At 34.1% G+C, this 17707-nt stretch overlaps 1 protein-coding gene across 2 annotated transcripts in view; it reads right to left on the reverse strand.

Annotated features, from left to right (window-relative positions):
• The window catches only part of LOC148621982 (uncharacterized), a 29318-nt gene extending 11643 nt beyond the window's left edge, over nt 1-17675 (reverse strand). Inside the window, exons 1-3 of one of the 2 annotated variants that reach the window (XM_088571417.1) lie at nt 16877-17675; nt 9243-9279; nt 8607-8793 (exon numbers count right to left, since the gene is read on the reverse strand). In XM_088571417.1, the coding sequence (XP_088427543.1) occupies nt 8607-8793; nt 9243-9279 (224 nt within the window). In that variant the 5' untranslated portion in view covers nt 16877-17675. Of the gene's footprint in view, nt 1-8606; nt 8794-9242; nt 9280-12724; nt 12817-16876 lie in introns of those variants that run through there. The other variant, XM_088571416.1, reaches the window with a different exon arrangement.
• Between the last annotated feature and the right edge of the window lie 32 nt (nt 17676-17707).

Consider the following 17707-nt stretch of genomic DNA (forward strand, 5'->3'; position numbering starts at 1 on the left):
AAAATCCATAGCTCGTAGAAAATCAAATGGTTGCTGTCTAACGTGGACACCCTTTAGCACGTCATTGATTTACGGCCTTGTAAATATCAACACCTTATAGATAACCATATGTGGAGTGATTTAGTTACATATAGAATATTGTTTTTATAAACGATCTATTCAACGTGTCATTGTTTTCCTTTTTTCTATTCTCTATTTCTACCTTGGACTTGACTTTTCTAGAAAAGCGAAGGACACTTACCCTGCCGGTGCACCTGTTCCATAATCCAAGTTTAATACATAAAAAACATGTTTGCAGGGTATAATGATTTGATTACTCCCTTAAAACACCTAAGAAAATAGTATGACCGAACAAACACTGAAAAAAAATTATGAACACGAAGTGAAAAGGTATGACCACGAAATAAAAAAAGTATCATGACCACGAAGTGAAAAAGTATCACAACATAGTGAAAAAGTAAGACCACAAAGTGAAAAAGTACCTCAACAAAGTGATAAAGTATTACCAGAAAGTGAAAAAGAATGACCACAAAGTGAAAAAGTACCACAACAAAGTGACAAAATACCACAACAAAGTGACAAAGTATGACCACATAGTGAAAAAGTATGACCACTAAGTGACTAGGTATCACGACGAAGTTAACAGGTATGACAACATAATGATATCAGTCAACATAAGGCAGCTATGGCGTTCCATATATATATGTATGTATGTATGTATGTGAATAAGCCACAGGAAGACAAGTCACGGATGAAACGTCATAGGCGAGAAACGATTAACGCGACAGTTGTTTGATTTCGTGTTCAATAACTTAGACTATTGGGTTCTTAAACGAGTGCGTAGTGAAGATCTGAGATATCTTCCACGAGTGTGAAAAATTCCGTCTTTTCCCGAGTGGAGCGTAGGGGAACGAGGGAAAGACGTAGAATTTCACACACGAGTGAAAGAAAGAAATGTTTTCTTCTTCAACGAAATAAATGTTGACATTAAATAACTTGTTTTAGTTCTCTTTTCTCAAAATTAATGATGAATCAACCGTTAAACCAGTCGATAACGGTTCTGGTTAAAAAGTCTGATTGATAAATGATAAATATATTCCAGGAGTAGGAAAACCTTGAGGAATGCCGTATCATACCACCGATCTATTTAGATGTATATACAGTATAGAACCATTTAAATTTTTTCTTGGTTTTCTTCAATTTCCCCAAGAAAAGCCAAAATATGTAAATGAGATATCTCTGATACAGCCAAACTTATAACGAAAATTTACACACGTAAGCTAATTTGCGCACGCATTTACCTGAAATGTGTATAAAAAGAAATTTGCTGAACGTTTCTTCTATTCATAGGCTTCATTCAGACCGCACGAGCGAGTGGCTAGAAATTTTTAATTTCCCGCCCCCTGCCGGGAAATTAAAATGTCGCGTGAAGACTACCACGCTTACCACGCTTACCATGTTTACCATGTTTACAGTTGTTATCAGGCGCGTAGCTGCCGTTAGGCAAAAAAGCTTTTGCCTGCACTTTTTTTCCAATTTTTTTTATAGGTAAAATACATCCAGGAGAGGCATAAATGATGCTCTAAAACGCTATCTCCGCGGAGCTTCGTGGACCCCCCTGCTGTAATTTTGCCTACATTTCAATTTGGCCTCAGCTACGCGCCTGGTTATTCATATTGTTGATCAATTAAATACTAATTGATTAGCAAATGTTGATCATATTTTAAAAGTCGGTAGTGTATCAACTAATTATAATGGTAATGATATCGATGACGCAATGACTTGATGACTGGAGGGGAGGTCCTTGATGAGGATATGCGAGTCTCGTTCTAATTTCATTTTCTTTACCGGAATTTACGACGTAGAACGTATTGAAAACTGGAGAGCGATCTGCATTTTATTGTTTACTTCCGGGTACTCGAAACGCTGCATAACAAAGCCAAATCATCTATTTTATGTTTTTTCTTAATACCTTTATCATGTAGAAATAGATATTTGTTATTTTTTATCTGTATTTTTTACACAAAAGATGTTTTGCCCTCAACACTGAACTCTCTAAATTACAAATCTGCATTCTTTTGAATGATAGACTAGGACCCAATCTCGCGAAATCACATGACGAGACTTACATACCCTGATGTTGGTAGAATGTCGTGATCGTGTGCAAGATTGGACAATTCAAGATGTCTACTGGGAAAAACGCAAAAAGTAGGGCCTTTTAAATCTTGGTTTTACTGGTTTATATGGTTATGAATTTTCGAATTTTAAACACAGACTAACCAGGGAGACATCATTAATATTATGGGTAGTTGGAATTAGTATCCAAATACAGATACAAGTAACAACTTCCAAATCGTTGATCGAAGTTGACGTTGTTTTCAAAATAGAAATCGAAGCGGGCAGCAATATTTCTGGTCGTGAATAAAGGCATTTCCAAAGGAGTAATTTTCATAAAATGGAAACTGCATAAACCTTTATGACAATACTGTATAGAACATCCGAATTTGTCCCATAAAACATACAAGTTGTTTATGTACAGGATTGTACTCCGGTCGTTTCAATTGAAAACGTGGCAAATTGTACATCGAATTTCGTGTATTTTGGTTCAGGATTGGACTTTTTTTAAAAGAAAAATATTTCCAAAAGATTCCTCAAGATTTGCTTCAAGTTTATCCACATATATTTCATTCGTTTCCTCGTCGTATCGCAAGTATTCATATTCAGACAGAAAATGTTGTGGTATTAATCGAAAATCTTTACACCCCATTTTCAAATCGTTTTTTCTTTTATTTTTAAAGGTAATGTTGAATGAAAATATTTTGCAATTTTTCTGTTGTTTTTGTGCAGTAGTAGCACCTATATTTGGACATCTTGGTTTGATCTGCAAAATATGAAATAAATGCATTTTAAAAGTCGAATCCTGAACCAAAATACATGAAATTCGGGGTACAATCCGCCACGTTTTCGGTTGAAAGGGCCGGAGTACAATAATGTACATAAGCAAAGGTTTCCGTCAAGATATTTTTACAACTTGTGTGTTTTATGGGACAAATAAATTCTGGTGTTCTAGACAGTATTGTCAACAAGGTTTGTGCAGTGTCCATTTTATGATAGTTGCTTCTTTGGAAATGCTTTTATTCACGACCAGAAATATCGCTACCCGCTTCGATTTCTATTTTAAAAACAACGTCAACTTCGATCAGCGATTTTGCAATTGTATCTGTATTTCAATTCAAACTACCCATAATATTAATGATGTCTCCCTGGTTAGACTGTGTTTTAAATTCGTGAATTCATAACCATATAAACCAGTAAAACCAAGATTTACAAGGCCTCACCTTTTTGCGTTTTTCCCGGTAGCCATCTTGAATTATCCAATCCTGAGGGTGTTGGTTAATTTATTTTTTTTATTATTTTATTCATGGGAGAAACATATTCTCCGCCATTTCTCTCGGGGATTAAAGGATTTCTCCACTGTCGAGAGTTAAATTTTAGATTTTAACTATCTCGAGTGGAGAAATCCTGTAATCATCTCGAGACTGAAGGAGAATCTATATTTATCTGCACGTGATGAAATCTCAGTTTTTAAAGGTTATTGGGCTTGGTTAATTTGACTATATTTTACAATTATGTTGATATAATTTTTGATTAGGTTTACTATTCTGTATGCTGGTTACTGTTACAATATCCCGATTCGTAATTATAGATTGGATTGTAGCTCCGAATACGAATTGGCTGATATTACACAGAACAGACCCCTCGAAAAAAACGCCATTTTCTCGACCACGAGAATTGTAGCTAGAGCCATCAATAAAATCAAATACGTTTTATCACATATAGACGTATGGCCTATCAAGATGTAGGTTCCGGGTTTAGAACCCCCTAACTTTTGTTGGAAAATGACGTTATTATTGTGTAATAGTTTGGTATCAAAGAGAAAATGAGAAAAAAATTTCTGGATCAGACGCTTTTCGAGAAACGTCTTAAGTCCCTACAGTTGAATGTGTGTATAACCTTTAAATAATTTCGAATTGTCCGTTACAATAATAGCAGCATTGACTTGTACATGTATCAACCGCAACATGCATGCACACTCTGTATGACTATTACCCAAGAAAACTAAAATGTTACATGACTACATGTCACCAGTCGCACTGAATGAGCAAAAATAAAAGCCGCTTTGAAATACTTTATGCAAACATTGCATTTAAAGTGAATATTTGAAATGCAACATGTTACGGTAGTGGATCTGGCGTGCAGGGGTTGGCATCCCTTCTATTTACTGGAAAATTTGTCATTTCCATGTGTGAAATTGACAAAAAATGGTAAATAATGTATTAGCACCTTTTTTCTGAGGAACCCCGGCTGGCACCCTTCCTTTTCAAAGTGTCTGGATCCACCCCTGGTTTGGTATCTTGTAAATCATAGCACGAAATTGTAAATGCTTCTTTTTATAAAGTAACCCAGGAATCGCTCAAATGTCTCTATTATACTCTCTACAGGCGTGCACTCTATGATGTTACTACGGCTCGGGCAGTCTTCGCTATAGTAGCACGCTGTCATGCGATATTTTGACCCCGCAAAATATTGGGTTAAAATATCAAAGCAAAATTTTGACTCCCCCCGTATGAAACTTACTCCCCCCTGCAATATTTTGACCCCCAACTGCAAGTTGAATAAAACAAAGAGGTTAAAATATCAAACATGGGGATTAAAGTATCTCGCGGCAGGGGGAAAATATAGCAGCAGAGGGTTAAAAATCTTAATTTATCGGAGCATGGGGTTAAAATATCATATCAGGGGGTAAAATATCGCAACAGGGGGTTAAAATTTCACAGCAGGGGGTTAAATATCATAACGGGGGTAAAATATTTTAGCAAGGGGGGAATATCGAAGGTTAAAATATGGCAACAGGAGTGTTAAAATATCGCGATAAATTAACCACCCTGTTGCGACATTGTAACCCCCCTGCTGGTTTTTTCAAATCTCCTGCTGCGATATTTTAACCCCGAGTGCAATATAAATTAACTCCACTGTAATGATATTTTAACTCACGGCTGCGATATTTCAACCCCCCTCCATTTGGGGGTTATGTTAAAATAACCCGGGAGTCATTGTTTCATACGATATATTGACCCTGGGGTTAAGATATCAAATGATATTTTAACCCCGGGGTCAAGTTTTCGCGGGGTCAAAATATCATCAGCCCAGGAAAGTATTCTGTCCCTGATACGACTCGGGCAGTCATCCGCTGTCGGTAGCCCGGTAATCTATCTCATTTCAAAGAATATCTTGCATGATTAAGAACATCCAATGAATGATTCTCCTTTAAAAAATGAAATTGAGAACCCTGTGCACATCGAAAATAATAGTTGCATGTGACTGATTTGCCTGATTGCGCATCATCTTTTTCGCCAAGATAGATTTTCTTTCCAGTGGTACTTGAAATAATTAATATGTTAGTCTATAATAGGACCAACTGTTTGTTTGTTTTCATCCAGGCAGAATTCTCCCTGAAAAATCCCATGTGAACACTGCAAGTGTAAAAATGCATGAATAACAGAGGCCCAGAACCATGATGCGTTGCCCATTTAATTGCAAAAACTATCAAAAAATTACATCTCAGAAAGCCTTTTTTCATATACTGACTTCCATTTATGTGTTGGAAAAGATCAACAAATTTTGACTATGTCTCCATCAGAGTTGGCAGTGGACAAAGTGACCAGTCAACTTTCACCTTGTAAAATACTGTAATATGAGATAAAAACTACGCAAACCAATGCATTTTCAGTTGAGCAAAATTGTTGGAAAATATGGGGAGTCGGAAGTAACCGCGGAAAAAAATACAGTACCTATAATCGTTAAGGCAACAAACGTTACCGAGGACAACGCTTGACTAAAAATGAAGTATAAACAAGTATGAAGTTTTAAATATGCAACTTATTCATGTATTAATGTTGTTCCCTTATCAGAGCAGATTTGAAGAGTAAATGGGGGTACGCTGTGTTAAAAAAAACGAACTTCCGACAACACTGTACCGTGCTATTAAAGTTCGAACATCGCGCGTAACGTCTAATGGAAAAAAAAGTCAAAGGAAGTAGTCACCGTTTAAACCGTGTAAGGTAGTACAATACAGCTGGATCATTTCTGAAAAATTGGTCTCATTTTGTTGAAATAACGCTGTTATGAGGCAGTCCGCACAGAAATTTCTAGCGTTTTGTCACAAAAAAGTGCATATTTTTGAAATCCTTGGTATGTTGAGATTCAAATCATTTATAAATAATTCAGTGATTATTCTTATAAAATTCAGTAGCCATGGTAACATACTGAAAAAAATATTACTGAGTTTTAGTACAACTCAGGGCTGCCTTTCCAAAACTAACAGCCAAATACTATGTTTTATAAAATATCAGGCACTTAGACACAGGATGAAAGCATGCATGGAGTAGGTGGAAAAAAAGTAAAAATAATAAGACCCTTTTCGATTCATTCTCTCACAATTTTAGTCCCAAAATCAGCCGTCTGATGCTGAGGAGAGACCCTAATACGGCAGGGGACTGTAACGTTCCGGATACCATTCTTCATTTAAATTCCACATGTTTACCATAACATATATTACATCTGTCTATGTATAAATGCTTATCTACGTTTAAACAATATATCCGCCAAATTTCAACTTTTAATTTTAAGTTTTACAAAATTTTACGGAGGTAATTTGGTGTGCGAAACAGTGCGCCTTAATGTAACTGTATAGTGCACCCTAAGTTTTTACAGAAAATTTCAACTGATTCTATCAGTCACTGTATCATTTAGTACTGAAATTAAGTAATTTTATATTATATTAATGTCTGAAACTTTATTTTTTGTGAAAAAAAAAAATGAAAATTCCAATTGGTAAGGAAGCCATGTAGTCTCTAATTTACACACATAAATCAGAACAAAGATGACAATACCCTAGGCCTGTTCTGCATAGACAAAAAATGTTTTTAAAACAACTAATTAATTTTCATTACACACTGCAATGGAAACAATTATCAGATAACATTGCTACATTAAACATGTGCATGAAACCATTCCTACTAGGATATAGGATGTTTTTGAGGAATATGATTTCAAGCAGTGTAAAAAAAACAATATTTTTGGTGCCTTTTTTTCCTTACAAATGTTCTGACCTTTTTTCCTGTGACTTTTCCTACCAAAATTTTGACTTTTCTTCATGTAACTTTTCCCGTTTACCATGTATGTATGTATGTATGTAGTTTCGATGGTTTGCAAATGTACACCACATCCGCTGTGGAGCTGTAAATTTCATCACAAACATTAGTTATATGACCACCAATTAATTATTGTACGTCGAAAACGACTCAAATATGGTATCATCCGAATGATTCATTTCTAAATCATAACAAAAATTACAAACACACCAATAAAAGAAAAGAATTATCATCTAAGATTATATTAAAATATTACCCCAACTTCTATTAGACAGGTCTCAGTATAAAAGAAAATGCTAATTGACAGAATAACAGCAAAACTTTAAGTTGGGGCATTTTTAATTAATATAACCATATATCAAGCACATCTGACCAAGTCTGGCATCGATTTCACAAAAAGTCGGAAGTGTCAAGTTGATCGTAAATAATGACGTCATAACAGAACATAGCATTGTTACGTCATAACACTATTTTAGGTTGTGACTCATTACTTACTCAAGAATATTAGTTTTTGACACACTTAAACGTTTCCGTCGTGTAATAACTTATAGGACTTTTTATGGCAAAATCGAAATCTCATTTTTAGCAATTTTTGACGGTTAAATGCTGACTATGATAATCGCTACGAGTCATCAAAATAACCCAAGAAGTATCAGTAGTTGAATATTTTGGATGCAATAGATGAAGTATAGGGATATGAAATGATCGGTGTGGATACATGTCTTTTAAATACGGCGGAAATTTGTTCGTGGCGGTTTTAAGATGTTACGCAAATCAATGGTATCGACACCTTTATTAACTTGCTTTGTTGCTTTGTACACAATTTTAATGTCGACGACGACGCCAAAGTGATGACATTATACGAAATTAAAAAAAAAGCCCAAGTTTACAAAAGTAAACGAAAATAGAAACCATGCGTTTTTGGTGCATTCTTAGGTTGACATATTAGGTTTTGTTATTTAAAATATGTCATCCCATGTTATGCTTCATGCAAGCAAAAAGCACTTGGTTTTTGTTTTTATTCAGATTCAAAATACTGTTACGTGTACATGGTCACTCGTACAAAAGATATGGACATATTAGTTGAAAATTTTGCATTATGAATATATTGGGATTTTTATTTCATTTCTGGGTGAATTCTTGGGTAAATGCTTCAAGGATTAGTATGATATTGGAAATAAGTTAGTGAAATTGTTTTTGTTTTTGTTTTATTTTTAATTTTGACTAAAATCTGATTCTGAAAGATTATTTTTTATTAGTATACTTTAGAATTAAAATGGAGAATAATTTGTTAAGAAATGTGGAAACGTAGTGGCTACTTCTCATTACACTATTATATCAGAACATTCGGTCACAGATCAAGGTTTTAAAACCTAATTTATAAGAACAAACCCATTCTCTTGCTGAATACCAAGGCTTGAAATGATAAAGTCTGAAATTGTTTGATTAGGTATCGTGGCGAGAGTTCCTCCGTAAAGTTCACATTTTGACAACACTGCATGTTCAGGTCCTTCTTCAACTTCTATCCAAAAACATGCTTCTGAGTTATTCACGCTATTTAACGGGCATGCCGCCTGGACTGCATCGAAGGAAAATAAACAAAGTGGTGAATTATTTCATACTGCAAGTTTATTCGCTTGTAGATATCACTTTCCTTATGCTTTGTATTTTTATGAAATTGGCACTACAATTGACCCATACCAAACCGGTGCCTTCTCGTCACTTAAAAGTTCGTTTTCTACGAATGTACATGTAAGTGTTATAAAATATTTTCCCGCATAAGTCGCCTCCGTTGTATGATTCCTTGATTACAATCCCAGCCTGACTTTTGTCGTGAAACCCTCGGGTACAGTTTTATAGAAAGTTTTAAAGCACCCTTGCCGGTCAAGGGAAGTTTTCAGTCAAAATAAGATATAAAGCACTCTTACCAGTAAAAGGAAGTTTCAAAGCATGTTTATCGGTAATAGGAAGTATAAAAGCATATTTACCGAAATTTAGACAAAAAAAACCAAAAAAAAACACACTTACCATAGGTAATTATTGCCGCCGAACTAACAATGAACATCTGGAATATAAATTGTAGACATAAATTAAAGCTTTTTACGACTGTATGACAGATAGGACACCGTGCAGTTAACATTAACAACACCGGTAAGATTAGCAGTATGATTACATTCTAAAAATGGAATTCACCATTCATTAATGTCAAACGAACATTTAAGTTAATAATAAAACTCAGATTGAACAATTAGAATTAATATTGCTGCTAGTGGCTACGAGTTGTACCAATTCAAAATGAAATATCGTTTTGTTTTACGGGTTTTTCTTCAAATATTCCATTTCAATACTCAAATTCATACCTCCAAACAGAATTCGAATCATGATCTGTACCACAGTAAATTAGTCGAGAGACGAGTTGTACGTTTAAAGCACTTACATTATTGACCACGCAGAGACACTAAACGGTTATCTATACAACCCTACCATATATAGTCTGATATAACTTTGTAGAGAGACATTTGACAGTTATTGAAATGGGGCAAACCCATAGAAGTGGAAAGCGGCTTGGATGAAATAGATCATGATCGGTTGTTCTTTGCTAACATGCAAAAATAGCGAGGTGTGCTGAAAAGGGGAGACGTTGATGAGCAAACTGGATTCTTTACGTTTCTAATTCTCCTATAAAACATGTCTATCCGTTAAAACTTTCGGGTTGTTTTGTTTTAACAATTTTTGCAATACTTTCGGAAAAGTACGTTTAGGTTAGCTGTTGTTCGGTTTGCATAGAAAGAGTAATCATGCATCCGATCTTGGCATTGAATTTTTCGAAAGCATGCAGACAACAGTAATATTTGAAAAAGATCTACTTAATCAATTACATTGTTAGCTTTCATTCTGTTTTCAAAATTATGACAGATATTCCCGCTTGGTGATTGATGTTGTCTGCTGTTTTTCGATGGCGTTCTTTTTTCCAATTCAACACAAAATTTATCCATGCTTCGTGTGGAGACAGATTCCTAAATGACGGACACACGTCGATATTTACTTCATAAAACCATTATAAAGCACGAACAACAGAAAATAATGAATTATAAATCGAATTAATAACTGTGGAAAGGAAGCTAAATATGATGCCATTTCGAAAACGTCAAACTTTGAATATCAGTATGATACTATCATTTCCGAGGTAATAGAAAGGTTAACAGGCTTGGAATTAGAATATATCAATGACGATGTCAAATACGGATGAAATAACATTTCACATCATGATGTCAAGTATTTGATATAAAACCATAAACATAGAAAACGGTTTGATTAAACGTGAACAATACGCAAAGGTGGGTGAACTGCTAACTTCATTAAAATTAAAACATTCAATATAAAAAATCGATGGAAGTTTTGCCAGTCTGTGGTAGTAGATAGACCAAGCTTGTTCTTAATGAATACGTATCACTTCCTGTATCATGATTAAACTTTTTCTAATTACATATATACATTTTTCTCGGGTTATTGAAAACAAATGTTTATACATCTTGGTACATTTCATTTAGACGTATTTTTTTTCAAAGGGGAGCAAAAATTTATAAATCTAATTCATTTGCAGGGACGGATCCAGAAATTTTCAAAAAGGAGTTCCTGAGTACTGTTAGTTTGCTCATTTTTGCCCAAAATTTGAACAAAATTAACAAAATCTTTTAACAAAGGGTCTAACCTTTGACAGGACCCCGTGGCTCCGCCACTGTATTTTGATAATTAGATTTTTATTCACTTAAATACCTCTAATTCCGTCACGTAGCCAGACAATATCTGCTTGTTGTCCTTTGTTCAACCACAAGTAATACTTAGTGGGCGAGGCTCTGTCTGAAACGGGGGTCAGTGTGTTCAACGCATGATGGCAGTACGATTTTGAACCCCTCTGTTCCCCTCTTGTTTAGCAATTGTGTTAACCACCTCTTTTTGAAACATTATTACTATTTAGAATCCTGTCCACATTCGTCTATAAACTAGACAACTTTTCTTCTTATTCGTTTCTGTCAAATTGGTCAAAAAGTTATGTCACTTTAAATTATAATGAAAGTGACGTAAGATGAAATTTTCTGATAATAAAAAAAAATATTCACAATAAAAAATAATTCAAATCTGTTGGACAACAAATATTTGCTGAGATTCCTTGTATTTGTCATTTATAAATATCTCTGAAATATGTGAAATATGGATAACCTTTTTGTTTCTGCTATTATGAATGGACTGAAAGTATTTGGAACAAATAAAAAAAACCCAAACATATACACTTAAATAAGCCAGTTATCAAAATAAGTATGAAATAGAGGTGAACACATTTTTGTGTTTTTTTTTTGTTAAATAACCGTAGAACAGCTGTTTGTAAGCCATTTAAATGCTGAAGGAAATCATCTAGGCATTAAATTGGTTTATTTCATTTTAAAATGAACAACATGCAATAGATCAACAATGTTTCTATAAACATACATGTAGGATTTATTGAAAAGGTGTCTTAAAAACAACATTATGTTTATTTAGATTTTTATATCAAATAAACTATCTACTGGGAAGTACATGTAAACACAAGTCAAATAAAGTTTTGAAGGACAGATTATCAATCATCAGTATTAACAATGGGTCTTTGAAAAGATGTCACAAATGTACAAAGAAATCATTTTTAATTAAAGAATTTGAAAGTCATGGCGATTACAGTTAGCAGAAACATAACAGAACTGAAAAAATAAAAAGAACAAATCTGATTTTCTTGTTTTCCCTTTTTCATCAGCAGGCTCCCAGTTCTAATGAACTGATAGTTAATGTTGACTTTTTAAAATTAATCTCAAAAATAAGAACTCAAACCATAAAATCATTCACTTTGAAAACAAACTTTCTGATAACATTTAACTTAAAATCTTTTATTATTTTATTACTGAAAAATCAGTTTTAACTAATTTCAGTATTTAACAGCGATGCACTTACATTTTGGCAATTATGCATTGTGCAAATATGTATTTCACATGCATCAACAATCCAGGTGTACTAAAATAAATCAGATGTACAGAGATAAGAATGCCGGTCAGTGGTCTATGATATCAAATGGGCAGATAATTTACATAAAGTCCTAGTCCCTTCTTACCAATCAAACTTTTTTCAGTCCTTTGTTTCTTTTGAAAATGAGTTTATATTAGAAAGTATTTTCATTTTCTCCAAGGATGTAGTCGTTATGGGCAATTTGCTGTTCTTTAAAATGATATAGAATTTTTTTTAGTATGGATATGGTGAAAATGTCAGAGACAACAACCTCACCGGGATGAAAATTGTCAGCTACGTATTATTCTATTTCTTACTAATATATTTTTTGGATTACTATTTTTGCAAGAGGCTTTTAAACATGAAAAGTGCATTTTAGGATCGGTTGTTACTTTAAACGAGAAAATAAAATAAGGTGGTAAAGTAGCAACAAGAAGAAGCAGAATTAGTAAGATCAATTAGAATAATAATAAACTTACATAGCCTAGAATGCTACTATTCATCGCTAGTAAACTCCGTGTTATTGGTTTCGATATCACTATACCGATTGAATGAGTCTGAATGCATTGCAGTAACACGGACCTAATAGAAAGCACCCTGTAGTTTTTCAATTAGCCCTGGCCTGCTTAATATTTAACGTTTTCGTTATAATTAAAAGCAATGCGACTGACGGGAATAAAAATGATTGACAATCAAATCATTAGCCGGTAGTATTCTGCAAAATCTCTCTTATTTCTATTGTATTACCAAGGTAGTATAAACACATTCAATTGCTAATTCTTTTATTACTGTAATGTAACTATGTTTCTGCATACGGATTTCGAAATGTTTTAATCTATGTGCTAGGCAACAACTGAAAAAAAAATAGTGTTATCCTATAAGTATGAATTAATCGTATTTCAGTTGTTAAAAGGAAATAGTGGTTTATAACAAGACTGAAAATCCTAAGAAAATATTTTTGTCAATGAAAAATGGAACGTCAATGTTGACAATTGAACAGAAAACGGAAACCAATTTTTTTCATGCACGAAATTCTTTGTTGTGTGAATCAGTCGAACTACAATTGTTTCCTCCATGCAAACAGAAAATAAACGCGTTATAAACTTTAGTTGACAACATAGAACATAAAAACGAAAACGCCATTTTCTTTGATATTGTGAATGAATTGAAAGGACGAGGAACAAACAAGACCCACGTCTGGACCTCTTTCAACAACATATATTTGTCATAACTTGTGTCCAACTTAATTGTATGCATAAATACTATAAGCCAATCGGACATACGATATTAAGATTTATTTAAATACTTTTACACAGTTATGTGTGCATAACCAAACCCAGCGTAAACTGATCGCTGGCCTTGCGTTACTTTGTTAAAATATGTATTTATGAACGCATATGCTGTTGAAAATGGCTGAGAAAATGGTAGTTCCTATATAATTAGTTAAAAGACTAAATCATAATATTGAATATTTGCCAAATTTGTCCATGATAAGAGGTACACATTTTCAATAGGTACATGTTTGAATAAAATTGGTTCAATACATTTTGAGCCAATATTTCAGAAACGGCCATTTGATTCTGAATGGGAGTGGCAGTTTTGGTCGGGGAGAATATTTAACTAATTTTCGAATCAGGAGATATATTTTAAAACATATACGGCTAAAATCATTCATTTTCATTATATTGTACAGTAGAAGATGAAGGCCAGAATTTGTTTTAAATTTCTAGGTAGTGGAGACCAAAATATTTCCAAATTTCCAGACCAAGATGTTTATTAACAAAAACTGTCACTACCCCTCCTCAAATGGTCGGCCCTTTCACTACGTATGTACCGCCTGCAACAAAGAGTAGCTATAGCTATGGCTAAGTCAAACATGATAAAAATGTAGGAAAAAGAATATCTGATTTCTCCAGTCACAGGAATAAAGTAACAGTCTTGATTTTAGTGAGAATTCGGACAAAAGTCATAAATAACATTTTTGGAGATAATCCACCAAAAAAATAGTGTTATCGTATTGAATTTGTTTTTCTATCAATATTTTTTTTTGTTTTGTAAAATTTATAAAATTTTACTTACTTTGCAAATAATCTATGAAATACAATATAGTGTATACACATGCAATTCATGTTATATTAACAATGTTTGTATATTAATTTTTTTATTTTCACTTTTACCGTTTACTAGGGAAACACTCGGATACGGATTAAAAATTATAAGCTAAATCTTTGGGAAAGAATCAAACAATAGTTCACAATATTGATAATATAATACTGTATACTATATGCTCATTGTGTGTCTTCCTACACGTGAAGACAATGTTAAATCTAAAGCACAGTAATCGGTTTCATTATTTAGTCGCTAGTCATCAAGTCCTGGTGCTACAACAAAAATGGTGATCTTGTCAAGTACTTATAAAATTCCGTATTTCAATTATATTATACAGTTATTAAATGGGTTGGATGCAATAGACCAGAATATTTGTCCTGAGGTACTGAGAATGATCAAGTGTTCTATTGCACGAGGTCAACGGCTATTGAGTACCTAATTTGTCTATGGGATATAATAAAGAATGGAAATGGGGAATGTCAGACAACCATTCGACCAGGAATAGGAAATTGGCCGCTCCATGTTTACGAATTGGCAGACGAGAGTCACATCTACGTTTTTAGACGCGAGTTTTTTTGTGTGTAAATTCTAATTCAATGAAGCGCTTAAAAAAAGTTCAACCAATCAAAAGGCTTAGATAAAGGTCATTATGGGGTCAGTGCAATAGACTCCTCAAGGAGACTATTACACCGTGCAATAGTACATCAACAGTGCAACAGATCGCCCTGTCCTGAATAAATTTTGAAAATAGAGAAAAATATGTGTATATTTAATAAACAAGATAAAACCTTATAGTTAGGTAATAAATATTCTTTATTATCCTTCGTATTGAGAGCAAATAAGTAAACAATTGTACATAAAAAAGGGAAAATTAAATATCAAATAGAAGTAGAAAAAAATGGTAGTGAAGTATCAATTTGTTTTCCTCCATTTGGGCCTGCAGCAGCGCTAAGCTTGTCGTAAAAGGCGACTAAATAGTGCTCAGAACCCTAGCCAGGGGCTAAGGCGCTCTGCCCACAGAGCAACTGTGATGTGTGCCCCAGGTGGTGGAATGGGGTACCTCTGGCGTTTTAAATGCTGGGGTTGTCAGGCTATAATACGGAAAACCTGACCGCAAACCATAGTGGTGCACCGTGTTGGGAAAGATGCCACGTTCATCCCACGTTAAAGAACCCTACTGTGGTATTCTCCCGGAGTAGGAACCATAGGGCTTCGCCATAGGAGGCTAAATTGCCCGACCCTACCCACCTCTCCCTATTTCCAGTGGCAATCAAAATTTGTCGACCCCATTGTCCTTGTGTCCCATCCCTCTTTCATTTCATCATTTCATATTCATTTTATCGTCAATTTCCTGTTCACCGTCTGAATATAGCTGAAATATTGCTGCTCGGACGTTAAACCCCAACAAACAAATCCTACATTTGGTGTAATGTCGCACTAAACTCGATGGGGCCAATATTAATGAGGTCCATCCAAAAATGAAGAGCTCTTTGTTATTTTGTGAACCAATATATTGTCATAGAAAAACCCGCATTTGTGACAAAGCTTACTTTATTGGTCATTCGGTTCAATTAAAACACATAATGAAACTATGTATTTTACAGAGAGATTGAAATGTGGGTGACTTTTCAAAATTGTCCAGGTTTTATGAGACCGAAAGCTATCATGAATTTCTTTTTAGTAAGAAAACGCCGTCATTGTTAAGCTTTTCTTCCAGGAGCATGTGTTCAATTTCACTTACGCGTTTATTTAACGATTGATTTTCACTTTGACACACAGGAAAACTCACTTCTTGACAGAAATTCATCAAGGAACTCAGGCAGATCTTGCAAGACTCTAATGATGTCAGTTATTTAAACCAACATTTTTTTGTACATTTTTGACGGTGTAGTAAAATTCTGGATAGAAGAATATCTTTCGGTAAGTAGTGAGGGGGCTTATTGCATATCCGTCCAAAACAATAGTTTTGATCGATGACCATCCAAGGAGTGGTGTGCATTTGTCAGTTCTGGCTAGTTTTGGTAGACCCTGAACGTATTTACACACATACCGATGAGTCCGTTCTAATAATGTCACCTTATGACTAGTTAAATTGTTCCTCAGTTCACATACATATAAACCTTCACTGTAACATAGTTGGAGCAATATTTTGCTGCATGTAATAGGATTTAGTAACGACGGATGAATACCTAGTTTAATGACTGCCATACAGACTGAACGTGTCGCTCTGCATGCTGAAATAGTTGTGATTTTGTTCAATAAGTTAACTGTTAACAATTATTTCAATATATAATTTGAAATAGATTGAAAAATGCCACCAATGGAGCCTTGACGGTTGCCATCACTTTTGTCCAATAGAATGCGAGGTTGTAAGCTCTAATGATTGGGCATCATGGATGTCACGTGATACAGTCAATGGCCATTATTCCCTTATTGAATGAATTGAATCAAATATTACTTTACTTCACGGCATTGTTTGCCTCCAGTAAAAAGTATGATCTTATACAATTACCAATACTAACCTTCAAATAAAGAACCTGAAAAATCAATGTTGAATAATATGATTTGAGATTTTCCAACTGATATTTAATAGGCACGTTTTCACACTGCAATTATTGATACATTGTCAATTTAAATCTTATTTAAAACATCTCTTTGGCATCTCATTCTGAGTGAACTGTGCTCCACATAATACCGGTAGCTCAACATGCATTTCCTGATGACAACGTCCCCTGGTGTTAGATACTGAGCAAAATAATCATTTATTGTATTTACATGCAATAAGCATAATATCTTGTTTAAACTTGTACGTGTGTATACTATTCTTGATGATAATGTCATATAATTGTAATTGTTTATAAATGTTCATGCCCGTTGAGGGCCCTAATTAGAAAATAAAAAAAAATCTTCAACTTTTACTCTCTGTTTATTACACCAAAATGTAACTCCATCCTTGAAATAAACAGAGGTAATGTAACAAGAAATAAACAGAGGTTATGTAACAAGAAAAAAAGTATGCAGTAATATATTTTGCCTCTGCGCATAATCAATATAACATCTTTTCCTTTGTACGTCCTTATCGGGGTTACCTAACACAGAGTGGGACATATCTTAAACTTCCATTTCTCTTGGTTTTTCCACGATATGCATACTATAAAAAGTGTCTAAGAAAAGCACATTCGTTTCTAGAACGTTTTTTTAAAGATGACCTAGATTGGATTCCTATAAAAACAAATGCAACAATAAATGACTCTGTACAAGTCAGTTGTCAATGTATCACACAATACTAAAGTCTACCTGATCTACGAATTTTTAAAATTCAACATAGCCTCAAACAATGTCTTTAAACCAAA

Source organism: Perna viridis, chromosome 3 (assembly GCF_037379345.1).
Source record: "Perna viridis isolate PV_CMFRI_1.1 ecotype Kerala chromosome 3, ASM3737934v1, whole genome shotgun sequence".
NCBI lineage: Eukaryota > Metazoa > Mollusca > Bivalvia > Mytilida > Mytilidae > Perna > Perna viridis.